General features: G+C 49.2%; 2 protein-coding genes across 5 annotated transcripts in view; one reads left to right on the plus strand and one right to left on the minus strand.

The window, feature by feature from the left end:
* Positions 1-15184, minus strand: part of nup54 (nucleoporin 54) — a 101319-nt gene that overhangs the window by 73283 nt on the left and 12852 nt on the right. The gene's annotated exons all lie outside the window — the stretch shown is intronic.
* Positions 14739-15184, plus strand: part of LOC140408719 (liver-expressed antimicrobial peptide 2-like) — a 37130-nt gene continuing 36684 nt past the window's right edge. Inside the window, exon 1 of the mRNA XM_072496319.1 lies at positions 14739-15004. Within this exon, the coding sequence (XP_072352420.1) occupies positions 14992-15004 (13 nt within the window). The 5' untranslated portion in view covers positions 14739-14991. The remainder of the gene's footprint in view (positions 15005-15184) is intronic.

Consider the following 15184-nt stretch of genomic DNA (forward strand, 5'->3'; position numbering starts at 1 on the left):
TAGTATCGGGCAGCATGGTGATGTAGTGGTCAGCACTGCAGCCTCACGGCGCCGAGGACCCGGGTCCGATCCTGGCCTGGTGTCACTCTCTCTGTAGAGTTTGCACATTCTCCCCATGTCTGCGTGGATCTCACCCTCACAACCCAAAGATATGTTGGGTAGATGGATTGGCCAGGCTCAATTACCTCTTAATTGGAAAGAAAAATGATTTGGGCACTATAAATTTTTTATTTTTAAAAAATGACTGTATCAGGCTGTAGCTTCACTAGTTGTGGGACAGTTCTCTCAATTTGGGCACAAGTCACCAGATGTTGGACAGAAAGACTTTTAGGCTTTTAGCAAGTACAAAGGGAGCAAATCAGCGGAGGAATTAGTGGAGTACAGAAAATGCAGGATGAAGCTTAAGAAAGCAACTAGGCGAGCAAAAAGGGGATGTGAGAAAGCTCTGGCTGGTAAAAGTAGGGAAAATCCCAAGATATTCTATAAGTATATCAATGAGAAGATGATAACCAGGGAAAGAGTAGGGCCCATTAGGGACAAAGGAGACAATCTATGGTTGGAGTGAGAGGACATTGATAGGGTGTTGAACGAATACTTCACACCCATTTTCACCCACGAGAATGTAGGTATGGAACTCAGGGAGAATGACCGTGAGGTTCTTGAGCAAATTGGTATAGCAATTAACAAGGTATTGGAGGTTTTGGCAGGCTTAAAAGTGGACAAATCTCCAGGTCTGGATGAATCGTGTCCCAGGCTGCTGTGGGAGATGAGTGAGTAGATTGCAGGGGCTCTGATGCAGATTTTTAGTTCCTCTCTGGCCACGGGGAAGGTGCCAACAGACTGGAGCTAATGTGGTTCCACTATTTAAGAGACGCTGTAGAGATAAGCCAGGGAACTACAGACCAGTGAGTCTCACGTCATTGGTGGGGAAACTATTGGGGATATTCTGAAGGAGATAATCTATTTCCACTTGGAGAGGCAAGGTTTCATCAGGAATAGACAGCAAGGCTTCGTCAGAGGGAGGTCATGCCCAACAAATTTGACTGATGTTTTTGAAAAGGTGACTAGGTGAATAGATGAGGGTAGTGCAGTTGATGTAGTTTTTCTGGATTTCAGCAAAGCCTTTGACAAGGTCCTACATTGGACACTTATAAAGAAGCAAAATGCATATGGGATACTGGGTAATTTGATAAGATGGATTCAAAAGTGGCTTAGTTGTAGGAGAGAGGGTGATGACAAACGGCTGCTTTAGTGATTAGAAGCTAGTGTCCAGTGGCGTACCACAGGAATCTGTGCTGGGTCCCCTGTTATTAGTCTATGTGGAGGGTAGGATCAGCAAGTTTGCGGAAGACACAAAGATTGGCCGGGTGGTTAACAGTGAGGTCAAGTGTCTTGAGTTACTGGAAGATATAGACGGGATGGTCAAGTGGGCAGATAAGTGGCAGATGGAATTTAACCCTGCAAAGTGTGAGGTGATACACTTTGGAAGGAGTAATTTGACGAGTAAGTATTCAATGCATGGCCTGACACTGGGAAGGTCCGAGGAACAAAGGGATCTTGGCACGTTCGCTCATAGATCTCTGAAGGCGGAAGGGCAGATTAACAGGGTGGTGAAAAGGACATATGGACACTTGCCTTTATCAATCGAGGCATAGATTACAAAAGCAGTGAGGCAATGTTGGAGTTGTATAGAACTTTGGTGAGGTCACAGCTGGAGTACTGTGTGCAATTCTGGTCTCATTATAGGAAGGATGTGATTGCACTGGAGGGGGTGTAGAGGAGATTCACCAGGATGTTGCCTGGGATGGAACATTTAAATTATAAAGAGAGGTTGGATAGGCTTGGGTTGTTTTCGTTGGAGCAGAGAAGACTGAGGGGCGACCTGATCAGGCTGTACAAGATTATGAGGAACATGGACAGTGTGGATAGGGAACAGTTGTTCCCCTTAGTTGAAGGGTCAGTTGCGAGGGAACTCAAGTTCAAGGTGAGGGGCAGGTGGTTTTGGGGGGGGGGGGGGATGTGAGAAAAAGCTTTTTTTACCCAGAGGGTGCTAACGGTCTGGAATGCAGTGCCTGGGAGGGTGGTAGAAGTGGGTTGCCTCACATCCTTTGAGTACCCGGCACATCATTACATTCAAGGCTATGGGCTAGGTGTTGGCAAATGGGATTAGGTAGGTAGGTTAGGTGTTTTCATGTGTCAGTGCACACTCAATGGACCGAAGGGCCTCTTCTGCGTTGTATTATTCTGAGATTGTGTGTGAAGATTGAGGATCAACAGGGCTAGGTTTGTCATTGTTGTTCCTGGCACCTAGGTCGATGCCAGGTGGTCCATCCGATTTTAATCTTTCTTAATTTTTCTGCAGCATAACCAAGTATCTTATAAGGCCATATAAAAGGGCAGTTAAGAGCCAAGCAGATTGTGTGGGTCTGGAGTCACATGTAGGCCAGACCAGGTAAGGACGGCAGATTTCCTTCCTGAAAGGACATCAATGAACGAGATGGGTTTTTACACTAACTGCAGTGGTGGGATTTGAACCCATGTCCCCAGAGCATTAGCCTGGGCCTCTGGATTAGCAGGCGAGTAACAACTCCTTTCTTTTTGTATTCCGTTTCTGTAGCTCTTACTATGTTTGTTGCCTAGTTTTAATGTTCTTTATATCTCGCCCAGTCCCCTGGGCTTTCAGATTTGTTTCGCTCTTTTCTGCGTAGGCAGGAGTTACTGAAAGCAATAAAAGGAAGGTAGATGAAATTATTAGGTCACTCACACACATCATGCCCTCCCTCACACCCGTGAGATCAATGAGTGTATCATCTGCCACATCAGGCTTGGTAAATTCCACCATGTTATTAATTTTCGCTGTTTAAACAAAACCTTTCAACCGAGTTTTATGGGGAAACAGAAAAGATGCCAATGTTAATAGAACTCATTGCACTAAAGTGGTTTAATATTTAAACAGGAGTGCAGGTAGTGACAGATCAAGTTCCTCGCCATCCAAACAACATTGAGGAGGCTTTGCCAGGTCAATGTTTAATGAATCAATGCCAATGGAAAAAAACTAAAAGCACATCGAAGACGTTAACCTCATATTATGTAGCCTTGCCTCCAAAACAATCCAATCGCCCCCAAAAAATTGAAAAGCTGTCACAAATAGAAAAAGTGCTTCAAATACACAGCGGTTAGCACTGTTTCTTCACAGCGCCAGGGTACCAGGTTCAATTCTCGCTTGGTTCACTGTTTGTACGGAGTCTGCACGTTCCCCAGAGTCTACGTGAGTTTCCTCCGGGTGCTCTGGTTTCCTCCCACAATTCCCAAAAGACATGCTGTTAGGTGAATTGGACATTCTGAATTCTCCCTCAGAGTACCCGAACAGGCGCTGGAATGTGGCGACTAGGGAATTTTCACAGTAACTTCATTGCAGTGTTAATGTAAGCCTACTTGTGACAATAATAAAGATTATTGTTATAAATATTAAATGCCAACAATGAGGTAAGGGGAGGAAAGTAAGGCATCAACTTGAGAAAATAGGAAAGTTTTCCAATAACAGGTGGAAATTTACCACAAAGACTGGTCTCTGCGCCCACCCAACCCTTGAAAAGGCAGACCTGTTCCGGTTGCGGCCATGCCCGAGTAGGTCGCACGTTCGGCAGCTCCCGCCGGGAATGGACTTTAGGGCTCTCAAGAGGGGCCCCAACGGCACTTGTTCGACGGCTTCCAGTGTGGGAAGGTGACAGCAAGGTCCCCCGTGTATGGATTGGACCAGGAGTGGAGTGGTGAAAAAAGGGATCTTGGAGCAGCAAAAAGTGAGAGGGAGAAAAAGCAAGATGGCAGCGGGTGGAGACCAAGCAGCATGGGCGCAGTGGTCGCAGGAGCAGCAGGAGTTTCTTAAACGCTGCTTTGACGAGCTGAAGACAGAAATGGTGGTGCCAATGAAGGCGGCGATTGAGAAGCTAGTGGAGACCCAGAGGGCCCAGGGGGCGGCGATCCGGGAGGTGCGACAAAAAGCCTTGGAGAACGAGGATGAGATCTTGGGCCTGGCGGTGAAGGTGGGGGCGCTGCACAAGAGGTGGGTGGAAAGATTTGCGGATCTGGAGAATAGGTCGAGGAGGAAGAATCTTCGGATTCTGGGTCTCCCTGAAGGAGTTGAGGGGCCCGATACCGGGGCATATGTGAGCACGATGCTCAATTCGCTGATGGGCACGGGAGCCTTCCCGAGGCCTCTGGAGCTAGATGGGGGGCACCGGGTCCTGGAAAGGAGACCCAAGGCCAACGAGCCGCCAAGGGCTGTAGTGGTGAGGTTTCACCGCTTTATGGATAGAGAGTGTGTCTTGAGATGGGCCAAAAAAGAGCGGAGCAGCAGGTGGGAGAATACGGAGATCCGAATCTACCAGGACTGGAGTGCAGAGGTGGCCAAGAAGAAATGTAAATGAAAATGAAATGAAAAATCGCTTATTGTCACAAGTAGGCTTCAAATTAAGTTACTGTGAACTATGAAAAGAGAGCTGGCTTTAATCGGGCCAAGGCGGTGCTCCATCGGAAGGGGGTGAAGTTCAGTATGCTGCAGTCAGCGCGATTGTGGGTCACATTCCAAGATCGGCACCGCTATTTTGAAACGTCTGAGAAGGCTTGGAGCTTTATACAGATTGAAAAGTTGGACTCAAATTGAGGGCCTGTGGTTGTGGGGGGGGATGTCTGCTGTATATATGGTTTTAACTACGTGTCGGGAATGTTCACTTGGTTGGGTGCTGGATGGGGCTGGGTGAAGGGATTTGATGGGGAGGCTGTGGGAGAGTGTGGGCACCGGTGTTGGAGGGAGGGGAGGCCTGGGGATGGGGGAATTGAGATAAGGCCGCAAAAGGAGCTGCGCCAGAGGGGGCGGGGCCGGCTCAGGAAAGCGCGGGCTTCTTCCTGCGCTAGGGAAGGACGGCGGTGGGGGTCGGAGGAGCGCACACTGATTGAAGGGGAGGGGGGATTCCCACACTGGGGGGGGTCGATGGAGAGGCCGGGGTCAGCACGAGTCAGCTGACTTACGGGAGTGTTATGGGGGGAGCAAAAGAGCTAGATATGGATCTAGCGGGGGGAGGGGGGTATAGGGTTGCTGCTGCATTGGCCAATGGGGAACTGGAAATTGGAGAGGTGGTCGGGGCGGGGGTCCGCTGTCTGGGGGACTGGAGGGTGCGGGAGGCACGGGCACGCACGTGACTGGCCTAGAAAAGGAGGTGGCTAGTCGGCAGGGGGGGGGGTGGGGGTGGGGGGGTGAGAAGCCCCCCCAATCCGACTGATAACTTGGAATGTGAGGGGCCTGAATGGGCCGGTTAAGAGGGCCTGCGTGTTTGCGCACTTAAAAGGGACTGAAGGCAGACGTGGTCATGCTTCAGGAGACACATTTGAAGGTGGCAGACCAGGTCAGGTTGAGAAAGGGATGGGTAGGACAGGTATTCCATTCGGGGCTGGATGTGAAGAATAGAGGGGTGGCAACACTGGTGGGGAAGCGGGTGTCGTTTGAGGCCAAGAATATTGCAGTGGATAATGGAGGTCGATATGTGATGGTGAGCGGTAGGTTGCAGGGGGTGTGGGTGGTACTGGTAAACGTATATGCCCCGAACTGGGATGATGCTGGATTTATGAAGCGCGTGCTGGGTCGGATTCCGGACCTGGAGGCAGGAAGCTTGAGAGTGGGGGGGGGATTTCAACACGGTGCTGGATCCAGCATTAGATCGCTCCAGATCCAAGACGGGGAAGAGGCCGGTGCGGCCAAGGTGCTTAGGGGGTTTAGGACCAGATTGGGGGGGGGGGGGGGGGGGAAAGAGGGACCAGCGCCCGCTGTGGCGTCTGGATGTGGGATTACTGGCGGATGAGGTGGTGTGCGGGAGGGTGCTGGGTTGCATTGAGAGATACTTGGAGGCCAATGATAACGGAGAGGTGCAGGTGGGGGTAGTCTGGGAGGCACTGAAGGCGGAGTTCAGGGGAGAGTTAATCTCCATTAGGGCTCATAGGGAGAAGAGAGAGGGCAGGGAGAGGGAGAGGTTGGTGGGGGAGATCTTAAGGGTGGACAGGAGATATGCAGAGGCCCCCCGAGGAGGGGCTACTTAGTGAGCCTCCAGACAGAGTTTGACCTGTTGACCACAGGGAAAGCAGAGACACAGTGGAGGAAAGCACAAGGGGCGACGTATGAGTATGGGGAGATGGCGAGCTGGATGCTGGCACACCAGCTCCGTAAGAGGGGGGCAGCGAGGGAGTTAGGTGGAGTTAAGGATAGCAGGGGGAATATGGTGCGGAGAGAGTAAATGAGGTATTTAAGGACTTCTATGAGGAGCTGTACAGATCTGAGCCCCCAGCGGGGGAAGAGAGGATGCAATGATTTTTGGATCAACTGAGGTTCCCAAGGGTGGAGGAGCAGGAGGTAGCTGGTTTAGGGGCACCAATTGGGTTGGAGGAGCTGGTTAAAGGATTGGGGAACATGCAGGCGGGGAAGGCCCCGGGGCCAGGTGGGTTCCCGGTCGAGTATTATAGGAAATATGTGGACCTGCTAGGCCCATTGTTAGTGAGGACTTTCAATGAGGCAAGGGAGGGGGGTCCCTGCCCCCGACAATGTCCGGGGCGCTGATCTCGCTTATTCTGAAGTGGGAGAAGGACCCACTGCAATGTGGGTCGTATAGACCAATCTCGCTCCTCAATGTGGATGCTAAGTTGCTGGCAAAAGTGCTGGCTACGAGAATTGAGGACTGTGTCCCTGGGGTGATTCATGAGGACCAGACGGGATTTGTAAAGGGCAGGCAACTAAACACTAATGTGCGGAAGCTCCTCAACGTGATTATGATGCCATCAGTGGAGGGAGAGGCGGAGGTAGTGGCATCTATGGACGCGGAGAAGGCCTTCGACCGGGTGGAGTGGGAGTATCTTTGGGCAGTGTTGCGGAGGTTTGGGTTTGGGGAGGGGTTTAATCAGTTGGGTCAGGCTCTTATATAGAGCCCCGGTGGCGAGTGTGGCTACGAATCGGCGGAGGTCGGAGTACTTTTGGCTGTACCAAGGGACGAGGCAGGGGTGCCCCCTGTCCCCCTTGTTGTTTGCATTGGCAATTGAGCCTTTGGCCATGGCACTAAGGGAGTCCAGAAAATGGAGGGGGTTGGTCCGAGGGGGAGAGGAACATCGGGTGTCGCTGTATGCGGATGACCTGTTGCTGTATGTGGCAGATCCAGTGGAGGGGATGGCGGAGGTCATGCGGATCCTAAGGGAGTTTGGGGACTTCTCGGGCTATAAGCTCAACGTAGGGAAAAGTGAGCTCTTTGTGGTGCATCCAGGGGACCAGGGAAGGGGGATAGATGACCTTCCATTGAAGAGGGCGGAAAGGAACTTTCGGTACTTGGGGATCCAGGTGGCTGGGAGCTGGGGAGCCCTGCACAAGCTCAATTTGACGCGGTTGGTGGAGCAGATGGAGGAGGATTTCAAAAGATGGGATGTGCTGCCACTCTCGCTAGCGGGCAGGGTACAGTCGGTTAAAATGACGGTCCGCCCGAGGTTTCTCTTTGTGTTCCAGTGCCTTCCCATTATGATTACCAAGGCCTTTTTTAAACGGGTAGGTAGGAGCATCAAGGGTTTCATGTGGGCAAACAAGACCCCGAGGGTAAAGAGGGTGTTTCTGGAGCGTAGCAGGGACAGGGAGGGCTGGCGCTGCCGAATCTGTGCGGCTACTATTGGGCAGCCAACGTGGCGATGATCCGTAAGTGGGTAATAGAGGGAGAGGGGGTGGCGTGGAAGAGGTTGGAGATGGCGTCCTGCAGGGGCAGGGGCCTGAGGGCGCTGGTGACGGCACCGCTGCCGCTCTCGCCGACAAGGTACACCACGAGTCCGGTGGTGGCGGCAACGTTGAAGATCTGGGGGCAGTGGAGACGGCATAGGGGCGAGGTGGGAGCCTCGGTTTGGTCCCCGATTCGGGAGAACCATCGGTTCGTCCTGGGAACGATGGATGGGGGGTTTCGGAGCTGGCATCGGGCAGGGATCAGAAGAATGGGGGACCTGTTTGTGGATGGGACGTTTGCGAGCCATGGGGCGCTGGAGGAGAAGTTTGGGTTACCCCCGGGAAATGCGTTCAGGTATATGCAAGTGAGGGCGTTTGTGAGGCGGCAGGTGAGGGAATTCCCGTTGCTCCCGGCACAGAGGATTCAGGACAGGGTGATTTCGGGTGTATGGGTCGGAGAAGGCAAAGTTTCGGCGATCTATCAAGAGATGAAAGTAGGAGAAGGTTTCGGTAGAGGAGCTAAAAGGCAAGTGGGAGGAGGAGCTTGGGGAGGAGATTGATGAGGGTCTGTGGGCTGATGCCCTGAGTAGGGTTAACTCCTCTTCCTCTTGCGCCAGGCTCAGCCTAATACAATTCAAGGTTACTCACAGAGCGCATATGACAGGGGCGAGGTTGAGTAGGTTCTTTGGGGTGGAGGACAGATGTGGGAGGTGCTCGGGAAGCCCGGCGAATCACATCCACATGTTCTGGTCGTGCCCGGCACTGGAGGGGTTTTGCGAGGACTATATCCAAGGTGGTGAAAGTCCAGGTCAAGCCAAGTTGGGGGTTGGCACTATTTGGGGTAACGGACGAGCCGTGAGTGTAGGAGGCGAAAGAGGCCGGTATCCTGGCCTTTGCGTCCCTGGTAGCCCGGCAGAGGATCTTGCTATTATGGAAGGACGCAAAGCCCCTCAGCGTGGAGGCCTGGATAAACGACATGGCAGGGTTCATTAAGTTGGAGAGGATAAAGTTTGCCTTAAGAGGGTCTGTGCAAAGGTTCTTCAGGCGGTGGCAACCGTTCCTAGACAATCTCGCGGAGCGCTAGGAGGTCAGCAGCAGCAGCAACCCGGGGGGGGGGGGGGGGGGGGGGGGGGGGTGTCTCTGTCGGGGGGGGGGGGTATCTGGGCGGGGGGGGGGGGGGGTTTCCCCAAGGATACTTTTGAATGTTATATGGGGGGATTAATATATGTGGGAGAAACCTAATGTATCAGTAGTTTATTATTTTTGATTGTGATGTTTGTGTTCTTTCTTCTTTTTGTTATGGGGGGGGGGGTTTGTTTGTTATAAAAATTGTTGGAAAAATTTGAATAAACATATTTTAAAAAAGAAAAGAAAAGGCAGACCTGCAGAAAAACATTGGCACTACCTCCAAATCCTGAGGAAGCTGTTGTGGTGGTAGTTCCAAAACCAAAACTGGGCTGTGCTGTGGTTTTGGCACAAAAAGAACCAAAACAAAATCCAGTGGTTCCTAAAAAGAACAGATTTATCACTAAGGAGATATGGGTGCAGGTTTTTAATTGTGTGCGTGTGTGTATATGTCTGTGGGGCATGGGGAGGTGCGGTCATTGGGACGATGCAGGGTCTGCAATGATGCTAAAGCCAGAAATCACACTTGGAATACTTATGCTGGATAAAATATTCACTCATCAAGCATAGTAACATTTGATATTATGTTTTCACCCATGTTACCGTGACCTGAAGACAGTGCAGACTAACGGAGAAAAAATCTACTCCCAGAGTGGCATTCAGAGTCGGTCTGCCACTCCGCTCCTAGTTTCCGCTCTCGAAATCCAGGTGATCCTTTCTTCCCCGACCTTCTGACTCAGGCTGGGCGAGAACTGTGTAGAGGGTTCTGGGGGCCCTCAGTTGAGGGCAGCACCGTCGGAGGTAAAGAGGCAACTAGCCTCCACAAAGCAGATAAGTTTAAAGGTCCAGCCACTTTCAAGCCAGGGAGAAAGTAGATTTGTAAGATAGGTGAGTAGATTTGGTTGGGGGAAGGGGGGGCTCAGTCAGGTGGTTGGCATATTCAGTTGTGGGGTGGCGGTCAGAGGAGGGTTCAATGGTCGGTCTTGGGTGGTGAGTGTGGGGGTTAGATGTTCAGTGTGGGGTGGTGGTGGTGGGGGGGTGCCCATGTGGTGTCAGTATTGTAGTTACTCAGGCGTTAGAAGGGGTTTTGATTCTTCTAACTTTTCCTGGGTAACTATTACTGTAGGTCAGTCAGAACCATCCTAAGTTTGAAATTTAAATTATACTTTTGCCTGGTTTCGATTGCAGAACTGCCCAACCACCTTTTAACTTCCCAGGTAATTGCCAGGAACCTCTGGGATGAGGGGTGGTGTTCCCCACACAGCTTTGCGGTACCGGCCTCATTAAGACTCCGAGGAGCTCAGAAGTTACAGACCATGGATTTTTATCTGACCCTTCTTACCATGAGGAGAAGCAAGTAAACCCTATTTTTCCAAGTTTCAAACCCAATAGGGTATGAAATTCTGGGATTGAGTCCTGTTTTTGTTTTCATGAATGTTCATTGAACACACAAACAATGATTAAAGCAACACAAGGAATAAACGGAAAATGCTTTTGGCTTGCTGAAACATTTGACCTCATCAGGACATTCACAAGAATACCAATGTCGGAGAAATAGTAACTTTATTGCTCCTCATCTTAGTCCTCAATGTCTGCCCTCTTATTCTGAGACCGTGTCACCAGTTCTCGACTCATTTGCCTTCCTAATTGCTTTCTGCAGCTTTAGGTGATTTATGAACAAGGACACCCATGTCCCTTTGGACATCAATGCTTCCCAATCTCTCACCATTTAAGAAACATTCTGCATTTTTGTTTTCTTACCAAGTGGATAACTTCACATTTTTCCACATGATCTTCCAACTGCTATGTACTTCTTGCTCACTCAATTAGCCTGTCTAAATCCCCTTGAAGCCTCTTTGCATCCTCCTCACAACTCACATTCCTACCTAATTTTGTGTCATCGGGAAACCTGGAAATGTTACATTTGGTCTCCACATCAAAATCATTGATATATTGCAAATTGCTGGGGCCCCAAGCACAGATCCTTGCAATGCCCAACTAGTCACAGCCTGCCAACCCGAGAATGGCCAGCTTATTCCTCTTGTCTGTTTTCAGTCCGTGGCCAATTCTCAATTCATGCTAGTATATTACCCCCAATCCCATGTGCTCTGATGTTGTTTACTAACCCCTTAGCGAGAGGCTTCTGAAAATCCAAATGTACCACACCCACTGGTTTTCCCCCTTATCTATTCTGTTCATTACATCCTCAAAAAAACTCCAACGGGTTTGTCAAACACAATTTCTCTTTCATAAATCCATGCTGACTCTGCTCAATCCTACCATTATTTATTTGTGTCAGTTATCACATCCTTTATAAGAGATTCCTGCATTTTCCCTACTACTAACAGGTCTTTAATTCACCATTTTCTCTCTCCCTCCTTTCTTAAATAGTGGACTGGCATTTGCACCTCCCAATCTGCAGGACCATTCTGGAATCTGCAGAATTTTGGAAGATGACCACCAATGCATCCATTATCTCTACAGCCATCTCTTTCAACACTCTAGGATAATCAGGTCTACAGGATTGTTCAACTTTCAGTCCTATTAATTTGTGTAATACTACATTTTTACCAGTGCTAATTTCTTTCAGTCCTCGTTCTCATTAGCCCCTTGGTTCTAGTACTTTTGGAGGCTTTCTCAAAGTCACTGATGTACACCTCAAAGAAAAAAGGACCCAGTAATGAGCTCTGACAAATCTCACTGGAAACAATCTTCCAGTCAACAAAATATCCATCAACCATGAAGCTTTGCTTCCTACTGAATCAATTTTATATCCAACTTGCTACTTGCCCTTAGAGTCCCTGGGTTTTTAGAACAGTGGTTAGCACTGTGCTTCACAGCGCCAGGGTCCCTGGTTAGATTCCCGGCTTGGGTCACTGTCTGTGCGGAGTCGGCACGTTCTCCCTGTGTCTGCGTGGATTTCCTCCGAGTGCTCCGGTTTCCTCCCACAAGTTCCAAAAGATGTGCTGTTAGGTAATTTGGACATTCTGAATTTTTCCTCAGGTGTACCCGAACAGGCGCCGGAGGGGATTTTCACAGTAACTTTATTGCAGTGTAATGTAAGCCTATTTGTGACAATTATAAAGATTATATTATTATTTACTTTTCTGGCCAGACTGCCATGTGGAGCCTTGTCAAAAGCCTTACTAAAATCCATATAGGCATCAAAATACACTATTACTCTCCTTGTTATGCCATCAAAAAATTCAAGTTAGTCAGACACTTTCTCTGAACAAATCGATGCTCACCGTCCTTGATTATCAATCATTTAGAAAGGGGCAAATTATTGTTTTGATTTTTCCCAATAATTCCATTCCTATACACACATGACTGTGTGGCAAGATTAAACTCCAACTCAATCTATAAGTTTGCAGATGATATGACCGTGGTGGGACGTATCTCAAACAACGACGAATCAGATTACAGAAGGGAGATAAATCACTTGGTTGCATGGTGTACCGAAAACAACCTCTCTCTAAATGTCGGAAAGACCAAAGAACTGATCATCGACTTCGTGCGTAGCACGACACACACTCCCGTCTGCATCAATGGCTCCGAAGTGGAAATGGTCAACAGCTTTAAGTTCCTGGGAGTCACCATCACCAACAGTCTGTCCTGGTCCACTCACATTGATGCAACAGTCAAGAAAGCCCAACAACGTCTCTACTTCCTAAGGAAGCTAAAGAAATTCAGCATGTCTGCATCGATTCTCTCAAACTTCTACAGTTGTGCAATAGAGAGCATCCTATAGAATATAGCATCACAGCTTGGTATGACAACTGTCCAGGACCGCAAGAAACTGCAAAGTGTGGTGATCTCAGCCCAACGCAACAGACAAGCTTGCCACCCTCACATTGATTCTGCATACACCTCCCGCTGCCTCAGGAAGGCAGACAGCATGATCAGAGACCTCTCTCACCCAGGCATTGCCTTCTTCCAGACCCTTCCATCAGGCAGAAGGTACAGAAGTCTGAAGACCCGCACATCCAGACTCTTCCCCACAGATAGAAGACTCCTGAACGACTCCCCCCTCGGATTGATCTGTTCCCTGGAAGAGCACTATTCACAATGCCCTATGCTGCTCTTGCTCATGTATTTGCTTTGTTTGACCCTTTGTTCTGCACTGTAACTAATCACTGTTTGCCGATGTAGCATTTGTCAATGTACTCTGTTGATTATTCCTTTTGTCTACTATATACGTACTGTATATATAGCTGCCGAACTTTAGTAATTATTACTGGGCGGCAAATATAGCCATGATCATGAAGTGGGGAAGGGTCAGTGTGGGAGCGAGTAGAGGTAGCATCATGTAAGGGCACGTGTTTCGGGGCATTGGTAACGGCTCCTCTGCCGCACTCCACAAGCCCGGTGGTAGTGCCGGCCCTGAAAGTCTGGGGGCATTGGCGGAAACATATGGGAGTGGAGGGAGCGTCGGTGTGGGCTCCAATTTGTGGTAATCACCGGTTAGTCCCAGGGAGGCTGGATGGGGGGTTTCGGAGGTGGCAGAGAGCAGGGATTGAGAGGCTGGGGGATCTATTTATTGATGGGAGCTTTCCATGTTTAGAGGATTTGGAGGAGGAGTTTGAATTGCCGGGAGGGAATGCGTTTTGATATCTGCAGATAAGGAATTTTGTGCGAAGGCAGGTTGCAACTTTTCCACTTCTACTGCCACAGGGCATACAAGACAAGGTAGTTTCTAAAATGTGGGTGGGGGAGGAGAAGCTATTGGATATCTACAAAGAACTCATGGAGTCGGAGGAAACTCAGACAGGTGAGCTAAAGCGTAAATGGGAAGATGAACTGGGAGGGGAGGTAGAGGTGAGTCTGTGGGAGGATACCCTGAGCAGAGTTAACACATCCTCATCATGTCCCAGGCTCAGTCTGATACAATTCAAGGTGGCTCACCGGGCACACATGACAGTGGCCTGGATAAGCAAGTTTTTTGGGATAGAGGACAAGTGTGTGAGGTGCATGGGAGGGCCAGCAAACCATGTCCATATGTTTTGGGCATGCCCGAAGCTTAGGGAATACTGGCAGGGATTTGCAGATGTCATGTCCATGGTACGAAAAATAAGGGTGGCGCTGAGTTCAGAGGTGCCGATTTGCGGAGTATCGCAAGATCTGGCAGTCCAGGGCGCGAGAGGGGCTGACGTTTTGGCCTTTGCCTCCTTGGTAGCCCAGAGACAGATCTTATTAGCATGGAGGGACTTGAAGCCCCCAAAATCAGGGGTTTGGGTTAGTGACATGTCCGAGTTTCTCAGACTTGAGAAAATTAAGTTCGCCCTGAGAGGATCAATGTTGGAGTTCGTTCAGCTGTTTATCGACTTCTTTGGAGAAAACTAAACTGTCAGCAGATTCAATAGGGGGGGGGGGGGGGTTAGGTGGGGAATTAGGCTATTTTGTGTTTAGAGTAGGCAGGAACAAGAGGGAATGGAGGGATGTGTTACGCACTGAACTATGTGTACATTTGTATTTTTATTGTTTATTGTTATAAAATCATAAATGCCTTAATAAAATGTTTAAAAAAAAAAAAAGAATAACGTATTCATCTGCTGCCTCCATACACAGGTTATGTTTTTAGTATCTAATAAGCCCTGCTGTTTCTTTAGATATCTTCTTTCGCCCTTATGTATTTATAAAAACTTTAGGCTTTCCTTAATTTTACTCACCAATATTTTCCATGCCCTCAGAAAGTTTACATTTCTAATTCCCCTTTTAATTCCATCCCCGCACTTTGTACACTCTGCAGTATTGAGCTTTGTATTTCAGAACCTCTAGGCTTTCTCCAGTCTTGAGCTGACGGTAGTGCAATGGTTAAGTTAATGAATCAGTAACTCAGAACCCTATCCCACCATGTCAGCAGTATGAAAAATCGTATCCTCATTTAATTCCTAAATTACCTACCACTAGCTTTGAAGATGTTACCCTTTTGTTCTAAATCCCCAGTCACACTAGTGGAAACCAAATCGATATCGTACTGATCACAAACTTCTCGATTACATCGGACCTCCATATTCTAAACTCCAGGGCACTAAACTCTAAAACAGAGCACGTTTTATTCAGCATGTCTTCATAATTTCATCTTCAATCTGGTGAATTTGCTCTGCACTCTTCCCATCCTCAGTGTACTGATGGGGTGGCCAGGTAAGATTGGGGGGGGGGGGGGGGGGGGAGAGTCTGACCAAGGCGCTGTCTTTCCAGCATGTTGACCATGTGCAGTTTGTTTCCAACTCCCTGCACGTCTCTGGTTACTCTGCAGCCCAACCAGGGGTCGTCCTCTCCCGGATCCGGGCCACATTCCAAATCCCAGGGCTCCTGCAGGCA

Source organism: Scyliorhinus torazame, chromosome 3 (assembly GCF_047496885.1).
Source record: "Scyliorhinus torazame isolate Kashiwa2021f chromosome 3, sScyTor2.1, whole genome shotgun sequence".
NCBI classification, from domain to species: Eukaryota; Metazoa; Chordata; class Chondrichthyes; order Carcharhiniformes; family Scyliorhinidae; genus Scyliorhinus; species Scyliorhinus torazame.